General features: G+C 37.9%; 1 protein-coding gene across 1 annotated transcript; it reads right to left on the bottom strand.

Annotated features, from left to right (window-relative positions):
• Positions 1 to 212: 212 nt before the first annotated feature.
• Positions 213 to 4,750, bottom strand: LOC129105423 (transmembrane protein 138-like). The gene is made up of 5 exons (XM_054616440.1): positions 4,668 to 4,750; positions 4,331 to 4,522; positions 3,967 to 4,138; positions 2,239 to 2,314; positions 213 to 325 (listed from the first exon to the last, which is right to left on the bottom strand). The coding sequence occupies exons 1-5, from the start codon at positions 4,748 to 4,750 to the stop codon at positions 213 to 215; spliced, it is 636 nt and encodes a 211-aa protein (XP_054472415.1).
• Positions 4,751 to 11,060: the final 6,310 nt, after the last annotated feature.

Here is an 11,060-nt window from a genome sequence, read left to right on the forward strand (position 1 = left end):
TGTGGAATATGTTTCTGGATTCAAATCCTGTCAAAACAATTTTCAATGCATGTTTTCGAAGAAATGCATTTTAGGCCTGAATCAAACACGTTTAAATGCTCTGTATTGAAGTGGCCGACTTTTCCTTTGTATGGATTTTCAAATGCACACTTCATTGTAAAATCTTTGCTCTCCGTATCGGACGGTTTTGTTGTCTTATTTCTGCAGTGAGGTCACTGTCTGACCCGAGCGAACAGTTCCCTCAGCCACGGTGAATCCTCATAGAGGCGAGGGTCACCCAGATACTCCGAGGTCCTCTTGTACAGGTAGTAGTACAACACAGAAGCTGTGGACAGAAACATATGAGAGGAGGAGGTTTTATAAAACAAAAACACACAAAAAATATGGAGAAGATACACTTGTTTCTACGCTTTCAGTCTATTCCAAGGTGCTCTGAGTGCGACTGTTAGTTTATTACAGGGGCTGACATATCTGTCTTTGGATATATTTTCTGCTCTGGCAATGCTTTAAATAAGCAGTCAGCAGCACAACACATCCAAAACAATTAATGAAAAGCCGAATAAAGTATTTAATTACAGCTTAATCTCTAAAAAGCCAAATATTTGTTCTGTTGAAAAGTCGAGAATCTTTATTTAAATAGTTCAATCTTAGTTGAATCTAATTACGTATAAATCACGCATTACTTATTTCTGCAAACTCTTGACCTGTTCTTTTTTTTAAAGAATTCATGCAACCGCTGCATCAACTTTCATTATTGTCATGAAATTGAACTTGCTTCCGCTAGATAATCCATCACACTGAATCACTTCAGTTCTGGTCTGAAATCAATCTCCATTTACAGAAAAATGAAAACTTAATTAGAAGGAAGACTGCATAAATGTCATTTATGTAAATAAATACACGAGTGTCCCTTTTTAGTTTGCATAATTCATCAGTCATTTCCAAGTGAGTTATGACTTCTTGAGAGATATTATGTGATTGTACAGAGAAATATTTGAAATCCCCTCCAGCCTTTACAGCTACAGCCCAGCGAAGTTTAAGTTCATAATGAAAGAGATTTTGTGACGCAACGCTGAGTCAGACGCTGAGTAACCGTCTGGGTGGGTCTTAAGTAGCAGACGACACAGAGAGAGAAATAAAACAGGCCTACAGTCCGTTCTCAAACTTAATAAGGGATCAGAGAAGAACAACAGCGAGACAATAAATCCTGTGATCCACTTATGAGCTTATACGCGGATGAAAATCCATGATGTGAGCGTGTTGGTGGAGAGGAGAGAAGAGCTCCGAGTGTCTGTCTGTGACCCTCTTCAGCAGAAAAACTCAGTGATAATCACACTGAAACATTCAGCGGTTCAGAGGTTACAGAAACACAAGTCCACGCACAAACAGGGTGATTCATTAGAGGCAGCAACGGATGGGTGAGAGGTAAAGGTGGGGGAAATAATGGTTTACTTAGTCACTCAAATACGGATGTACTCTCTTGTAAATATTTCTGCTCTGAGAGAAAAATGCTCCATGTATAAAGCTCAAACCTGGAAATAAGTTTACATTTCTTGCACTTCCGGCTCCCTCGTCTCTAAATCTATGTTTTTATTTGATGCGTTTTTGGTTAGATATCTGAAAAAAGGTCTGTGGATGACACAAGCTTTAAGAGATTTGCATGTTTTGATTTTGCGTGTCTTTAAAAAGGCGGTTGCTAACAAGTAGCTGAAAGAGACTACAAAACGTCAACACGTGTACTAGTCCTCCTTCAAAGCCTCGCTGTAGTTCATCTGACCGCGGTGTAGTTCTATCACAGCCTAACGTAGCTTTTACTTCTGTCGATTGTTTTCACGCTTCAAATATCATTAAGTGGTGTTAATTTGTCAAGATTATCTTGCTGAACAAAATGTAGAAATGTATAAGTATCATAAATGTTTGAGTTTATTTTCTGCAATAATCCAAAATCCAGTGGAAAAATCCTATTGGCCTTTTGTAGAGTGATGCTAACTTCTTGGGTTGGCCAACAAAAATATGTCTTCCCTGCAGCATTTGAAAACACAAACACTCTGCTGCACTCTGATTAGTCATTTCTCACTGAGAAATCCAAAATGTAATTTATATTAATAGTACCCTTCTCTTGTTTCATTTTTCCGAATTTAAAGTGATACTCCAGCTCTAATCGACAGCATTATTAGACATGTAAAATAAATTATATTTGGTTAGAATTAAAAGTGATGCGTTAACATTTCATCTTACCGACTCTTTGGAACACAAACAGCACTTGAAGGCCGTCTGTCCAAATAAATCTGTTGGTATTCAGCCAGCGTAGATTCTGGAAAGATTAAACAGAAAACATTAATGGTAATTTTGATGCTGCATATTTCATAAAAAGATTTTCAAAAAGATGGCAAAAAATTATAAATTCAAATTTACTTTAATATTAAACAGATTATTCTACCAAAGCTAGAAATTGCAAAACAAACTCTTCACTGTGTGCACAGTTGATTATTGAGTGTGGTTACACATCTAATGCACCAGATCAGAACTCAGCTGTGTCCACAGTTGACGCCTGATCGGATAGTGATCCGCCATATGTTGTGGTCAAATGCGTTTCTGCAAAATTGTGAATAACACATTTTATTTCCTAAAAATATTTCACAATAAAACTCCCCTGCTATTTTGGCTGCCTACCATTCCTCCCTGCACTTGTTTTAATGAAGAATGGCATCTAACAAATGCCAACTAATTCAGTGATAAACACATTTCATTATATTGAAATTGTTTTATTATTTAAAAGCTTTTATTTTGCACACTGCTTTGGACATACTATGTATTGTAAACTAAATCTTTTTCTGGCTTCTTAAATAGTTTGATAGTTTGTGTTTAGGAGCCCCGGTTTCCCTCCTCTCTTCCCTTTGCTCTCACTTGAGATATAAACTCCCGTGTGGACCAACGTTTGATAGATTGCTGTCCACACCTCACTGAGATCCAAACCAAATGTGAGCCAAGCCAGCTTGTAGACTCTAAGTCTACGGCTATCATTTAACCTCCTTAAAAAACACCTCCATCATTTAAAACTGCTCCTAAACTGTGCAAAGACAAAACTGATGTTGTTTTAAAAATACCAGACTGTGTAAGTTCTTACATTCGTTCTGCTAACTGCACCATAACAGAGAGAGTTCAACATAATACATTTGTAGGCATTTCGGTTGACAAAAAGCTTACTTTTTTACATGTTGTGGGTAAAGCTGAGATTGAAATTGGGTTTTCTTTTTAGAATTTAAATCTTGTTTCTCATTACAAACGAGAAAAAGACTTGTTTTCCTCTCTGGACGACGGGGTTGTTATTTAGGGGCAGCCAGTTCCACTCTCGAACCTTTAGATGCAGTAAATCACTCTGCCTTAAGATTCATCACTGTGGATTCTCCCGGGACACAACCAAACCGTTGCCTACTTTACCAAAAGACTGACATGCCTGCCCTTTCAGTGAGCAGCAATTGTACCTATTTATTTATAAATCTATTCTACTAAACCTTCCCCGTCCATCTCTCAGCTCTGCATTCTCGAAATGTTTGAATCCCGCTTGCACACTTGGCTCATTCTCCAGTTAAGAAGATCTCCTTTTTGTTTCTGCGCCCCGAATACTTGGAATATGCTTCAACAAAAATCTAAGTTGACCTCGTTAATACAGTTTTTTAATCCATTTTGTTGATGTTGTTTTAATTGATATAGCCATGTATTCTTATTTCATTACTTTATGATTTTACCTGTCTTTCCCCCATTGAAATTGAGGATTCTCCGAGGTTTTAAATTAAATGAATTAAATTAATAATGGGAGGAAGAACCGATCTCGGAGCGTACAGACTTGAAAGTTAATGCGTCTCGGAAATTAAATGACAAAAGTCCCCTTTGATAAAGACAAGTGTAACCACGGCCCTTAGGTCTTAAAGTATCTCTGCCCCTTTGTGCACAAACAGCTCGTACCATAAGCCAGGAGTGGAGTATGATACTGAAGGTCAAATAGAGAGCAGAGAGCATTAGCGCGGCTCTAAACCGCTCCAGCAATATGGCGACCAGTCCGATCTGGAACACGTAGGTGTTGAACAGCATCAACAGAATGATGATCAGGTTGAACAGGATGGAAATGTCCTGGATTCTGTTGAGGGGAAAAGAAAAAGACAAGAGAGGAGGAGGAGGATGTGTGACCAGAAGGAAGATTACTGTCTTTGTACAGAGCTGTTTCAAATCATTCCTGCATCCCAAATGACTAAAGTGAACTATTTTTAGCTTTTTCCCGCCCCGGAGCCAGAGATTATGTTCTGCTTCTGAAACAGCGAGGAACTCTTACATGAAAAGCACCAGCTGGACAGCCGGTTCGTCCCTCAGAAGCTCGCTGAAGGAGTTGACGAAGAGGTCGAAGGAGAGCAGGCTGAGCTGAATCAGCAGCACCAGAGAGTAGTTGCTCGTTTGGAGCGTCTCCGGCCCGAAGGCTGGGCGCCCGAGCGGACTGTGGCGGTTCCCCGCCGGATCCAAGGCTGCACTGCACTCGCACACGCGCTACATAGAAACATCAATCCGCTCACTACAGTCCTGACTGTTTAGGGGGTCTCAGCGAGGCCTTCAGGTGGCTCCACACTTTGTATGACAGTAGGGCTCCATTTGCTGTTTGGTAAAGTCCTGTTTACTTGGTAAGAACTGAAATCTTCTCAAACTGGGAAACAGAGTCTGGTTTTGGGATGAACTGGGTGGAACTCACAGATGTCAACATGTCAGATGTGTTGATTTTTACAGATACATCATGAACAGATTCAAGCAGTTTGTGGTGTTGTGAAAAAATCCAGGTTTTCTTGAATTTTCATGTTCAAAACTGGGGAAACATCAGCACCGAAGTAAATCCAGCAGAGGATCTGTGGAAAGAGACAGAATAGACTTGTTAGTATTCTGATGAAAACCAGGCCAATAAAGATTTACATTCACTTAAAGCGGAGACTTGAAAAAGCAGGATGGTTAGAGCGGCGGCCATTTTTATGTGTACTGTGCCATTGCAACCGTTTTAGCTCACTGAGGTGAAGTTTTACAATAACGACAAAAACGAGCAGTGGAGTCGTAACGTTAAGAAGCGTAAAGAATTCAGAGTGAATGAGTAGAATTGACCAACTTAATGCTTCATCCACACACTCTTGTTCGGCTCATTTTCTGTAACTTGTGTAGCAATAAAGCATGGTGGAATCAACAAGCCAACAGGTTCACTAGCGGACAGCTGGTTAGTTAGCTAGCTTGCTAATTCCACCATGCTTTCTTTGCTACAACGGTAACAGAAAGTGAGTCGAACAGCCCTCCATCTCACTCCTGGTCGCTCTGGAGGACTAGCTATCTCACTTTCACAGTCAGCTGCTACAACACTTTACAGCCCCTCCGCCATGTGTGGCCACTATAAAAACCAACAGCAATCACCATTTTTCTTTTGTACCAGTTTAAACGATAATCTAGGCAATGGGACACGTTTTGGTGTCAGAGTTGTCTGGTTTCCGTTTGGAGTCGTAGAAGTAGATTTGACAAATCTCATTCGAGCATGTTTCGGTTGAATGCAGGTAATCTGGAGAGCAAGAGAGACGATGATTCAGCTTTTTAGTGATTTAAAATTTGCTTGTAAACTGGCTACTCGTCTCTCAGCTCCATCCCGGGTCTCGCATCTCAAGTTGCTCTCATAATGGACAGTAAACAACGAGCAGAGCACTGAATAGGAAATCTTAGCCACGGACTATCGGTCAAAGGACCCCCAGAAAGCTGTTTAATGTCCTATTCTATGTATGTGCACACTATACAAACTGTAAAAGTAATCAATTTAACTGCCTAATCAGGTTGGTTCTCATATACTGTGAATAAACTTTCAACCTTTTTCATTTTTTTGGAAAAATATGAATATTGTTTTGGTGTAAGTTGCCTTAGTTTTGGAGACATCGGCTGGAGAGATTTCTGCCTTCTCTCCAGAATCATGGGACTATATTTCACTCGACTTACTTTGCTCAATGCACCAAAAAAATACTCAACAGCAATGTCTTTTTCTAGAAATCATGACTCAAGATAATCCACCGACCTTGTTGGGAACTCACGACAAGGTCACCGTATAGTCCCGTTAAATTTATGAGAAGGCAGACATCCCTACGGTTAATATCTCCAGAACTAAACAGCTTACATCGAAACAATCTAGATTGATGATTAGCTCTACAGGTGAGAGGAAAACATGTATTTTTGATTTTGTGGTGAACTGTCCCTTTAACCAGAAAGGTCCCATTGAGATATCTTTTCTACCAGTGAGTCGTGGTCGAGATGGATAGCAAGTAAAAAGTTGTAGAAAAACATACCAAAACACAACAAGTGTAGCAGAACACACAGGAATCTGAGGCTAAAATAAGCAGACATTGTTCTCTAAAAACAGATTTTAAAAGGTCAAGAGAGGGTAAATATTTCAAGTAAAAGTGCCAAATATTTGGTCACCTGCAAGAGGATTAAGAGGCCCTCGTGCTTCTTGCATCAACTGGTGCAACAGTGAACTGTGAGTGACCTTGACCGCTCTAAAGGTTTAAAGGGCAGCCATGTTGATGACTGAATACGCTTGTGTCAATACAAACAGACTACAAGGAGAGGCTGTACCTGTCACATGATTAGGACCGGCCTGCTTGATCCTTTTCGATGTATCTTCTCACCTCTAACGACATCTTTCCATGCAGATGGTTCAGGTTTTTATCTGAGACTTCAACCTCTCCTTTGCTGTCATTAGGTTTTATGTGTTGGAACTACTTTCTACTAATAGAAAACGTTTTTAAGTGTTTAAGAGACCGGGACACTGATTCTGGAAAGAAATATGATTATCTTTAGTACTGAGAGCACTAAAAGTGAAACTCCATTCACCCCCATTGTATTGGTATGGATCTGAACCTCTTAGTTATTTAAAAACCTGGACAAATAAAAACAACTATCTGCACGGCTGGATGCAAATCGAGGCGAGTCAGAGCTTTGCAAGTATCCAGATAAAGCTATAGTCACATTTAAAACCTCCAAAACAAGCCTAAACCCTAATTAAGATTAGATTAAACTACAGCTAACTCTACATCACAACATTAAACATTAAATTAAATTAAAGCTGTGTACTACACCAGGACATTTAAACATTAAATTACAGTTTACCGTTGAGTAGAAAAGCAGCTTCTTTATCAAATGATATATCTTCTCACCAGAAATACAGAAAAGGAACAAATCCTGAGGTATTCCTTCAGTTTAGTGCTGATCTATTTCATTAAAAAAGACAATTTTTAAGAAGAATTAAGACGACAGGTCCTCTTTTCACTGCTGTTTCTCGTCCATTGGAGTATTAGTCTATCAGCTACTCCTCTGGGCCAGGATCACTATCCAACATGGCTCCTTCACACCGTCACCGGTCGGATCCTCTTATGATCCACGTATTTATAGCTTGGCACGGCCGTGGCAGGTGTGCTGGAGATTAGGACTACTTCTGAACAGCGGCGCGTCGACCGGAGGACTGCTTACTTCTAAAAAGCTGTCCCACTGGGATTGTGGGTTAGCAGAACTTTTAGCTCCTGGACACCCAGTGAATGTAAACAAAGAGACAATAGTACGGCTGCTGTCTTACATAAGCTTTACATAAGCACTTAACCATTAAGAGACATAGGTTTTAAATGGAAAACATCTTGTTCTGGTTGCTATGGATACACACAGAGACAAGATCATCATTTTCTGCTCCCTCTTCTAGTTTGATATGAGAAGTGGTTACATTTAAAAAAGGCTTTCGTTGTTGTTGTTCGTGTGATACCATCTTGTAGTTCTTAGTGCCTTTTAATCTTCTTAGAAAACTCCCTAACAGCTTGTTGCTTCACACAGAAGTGACACATCCTCCCTTTAACTATTACAGAATATCAACTACGACCATCAAACTGCTGCTAGAATGACAACACAAGTGTGCGTACCTGTGAGGTTGTATCATTTGTCTAATTGATGCATGCGGTCACAAACAACTCAAGTGTGCAGAACAGACTGACAGCTTGAGTCTGTCCTAGTAACAGGGTTTATCCTCCTCTTCCTCCCCCACACACACACATCTCTAGTAGGCGGGCACAAGATTTTTTTTGTTTGTTTACATGCACCTTGACGACAGCATTCTGTGGGTGTGACTTAGTGTACCCATCCACAGGCCTCTTTATTTAAAGGGTTCAAACCTTAAGATTTTAGTCCTGGTTGATATAAAGTTTCTATTTGATTTGATTTGTGTGAATAACATGCACATTTTTCCAAATCATGTGCAAAGTTGCATTGTTTGTGTGTAAACAGTGGATTAAAACTGGAATACAGCATTTTGCAGGGATGTTGCCAGATTGTAATTTTGAAAAATTGTAAATATTGTGGTACTTTCATCAGGGGGCTTGAGGCTCAGTCACCACTGTGTTACCCTTTTGTCGATAGATATTGACTTAACAGACATTTATTTAAATTAAAATCTTCAAGGTTGCAACTTTGATATTAAAAAAACTCCATTGTTTTTCTCATAATGTCCGTCTGAATATACCTGTATTCACCCTCTGTTCGATGGTATTGCGTTGCTAGGCAACAAATTGGGTCCATTGTAAAAATCTCCCTTTTTACAATATGGAACCCATTTAAAGATTATTATATTGATAAAATATCTCTTCTGCAAGGGAGTCCTGTTCAAGATGAGAGGAAAGAAAAGAGTTTATTCCAACAAGTTCAAACGGGGACAGATGACAATGATCACGATGGAAAACACAAAAACACAACAACAGACACAAAAAAAAAAAACATTTTCTAAAAAAAAATTTTAAAGAAAGGGTCAAGAAAAGGTAAAGATTTTAAGTTAAGTTTGCTTTGCAGCTCATTCAGAGTTTGTCGGGCGCAAAAGGAAAAGACAGATTCACTCTTCAGCTCTGTTCAGGTGGGTGATGAGGAGAACTTTCCCTGATGAAGTGGTTTTATAGCTACTGGAGTAAATTGTCAGTAAACTGGCTTTAAACTACGGTCATTTATCTAGTAAAGCTTTTGCAATAAAAAAATTAACAAATGTTTTTTCTTCGTAAACACAGTGGAGTCCATTGAACCAATTCATTTAAGTTGCAAACATTTCCTGACATGTTTACTTTTCATTTTACTGTGAACTGAATTATTTTACTCTTGCATGTGCTGCTTATTTTCATTTATTTAACGTATCTTTCACTTCCTACACCTTGTAATACTTCTAAAATGTTAAGTTTTTCCTGCTTGAAAAAAAACTTAAATGCCTAAAACAAATAATATTGTAAAATCCATTTTGGGGTGCCTTGTTTAATGTTTTTTTATTTATTTATCCATTTTTATTCTCCGTGGACTGACATTTATTACAAAGGACAAAAGGTCACGGCTGAATAGGTTTGAGAAAATGATAAGGTGTTATAAATGGAGACTGTCTGAGCTTTTTCAGTCTCAAGATTATGGTAATGCTTCTAGGAAGGATATCTGGAGATGAGCCAGAAAAGAAACACTGATATCTAGTGGTGAATGTTTATTACTACACACAAACACACACAAAAAAGTGTTAACCATTTACATGTGCAGAAAAGTAGGTCTCTTTTTTTTCAAAGTGCACATCAATGTGAAAAAATTGTGATATGTGTAGTTACTTGAAAAGTCCATATTAGTGTTTTTTTGGTAATTAAAGTAATTCTTAACATAACAAATGACAGTGTTGTTCCACATTATTCTCCACTGCACTTAAATATATTGCTAAAGTTTGGGTAACGTAGCACCCATCCTCGGGTTCCCCCCCTCACGTAAACACTGTTAGCTCTGTTAGAACTTTTAAAAAGTTTTAAAGACTCTATTTAAATCATCGTATACAAACATACATGAAATTTGACCTTTGAACCAAAGCGCCCAGGAAGCAACTTGAGGTTCAGTATCTCACCCCAAGGACACTTCAACATGCAGATACAGTAACTGTGGATCAGATTTCCTTCACTGTGTTTATAAGATGACATGTTCCCAGTGTTACTGTTGATTGCACTGTTAGCTTCCAGCTGAGATTCACCCAAATTCAGACAAATATTCTCCAACTTTTTCTAGAATAACACCTTATTTACTTACTTAAATGCACTAATAATATTAATATTACAGTCATATTTATTCATTGACACTCAAAAAACTCAAAAATAATGTTATAAAGTGCTTTAAACATAAAAAAAATGTTAAATGAATACAGTAGTGACGTTACCGGGAAGGTAAGAATACTGAATAGAAATGTAAACTAGCCCTGAAATATGACAGATTACAGTACATAAAGTAGCCTATGGTACTTAAGTTTTGAGGTACTTGTACTTTACTTGAATATTTCCATTTTCACACACTTTAACCTTTATACTTCATTCCTGTGTGTATTCAGGTTATTCATAGCCTTGTTTATACAACATTTTATTACTAAAAAACAGAGAAAATGTATTTATTTTACGGCTGTTGCCAACTTCTTCTGATTTATTGAGTGATAAAAACCTTTGACTCTAATATGACAACAAAATAAAGCAAGAATATTGAACCTAGCTTTATTCAATGTAACCTTTATACTTCATTCCTGTGTATATTCTTCAGGTTTCCACAGAGGGGTTCATTCATATATTATTCATAGCCTTGTTTATACAACATTTGATTACTAAAAAAAAAGGAGAAAATGTATTTATTTTACGGCTGTGATACAAACCTTTGACTCTAACATGTCAACAAAATGAAGCAAGAATATTGAACCTAGCTTTATTCAATGTGCACATTTCTTTTGTCATTTATGCAAACTAGCATATTTAATAAGGTGAGGGCTCCATTTGCATATTTAAACATAACATCTGAGAAAACTTGCATTTCCCAAAAATTAATCATTCATATATTATTCATAGCCTTGTTTGTGTAACATTATATTACCAAAAAAATGAGAAAATGTATTTATTTTATGGCTGTTGCCAGCATTTTCTGATTTATTGAGTGATAAAAACCTTTGACTTTAATATGTCAACAAAATGAAGCAAGAA

Source organism: Anoplopoma fimbria, chromosome 2 (genome assembly GCF_027596085.1).
Source record: "Anoplopoma fimbria isolate UVic2021 breed Golden Eagle Sablefish chromosome 2, Afim_UVic_2022, whole genome shotgun sequence".
Taxonomy (NCBI): domain Eukaryota; kingdom Metazoa; phylum Chordata; class Actinopteri; order Perciformes; family Anoplopomatidae; genus Anoplopoma; species Anoplopoma fimbria.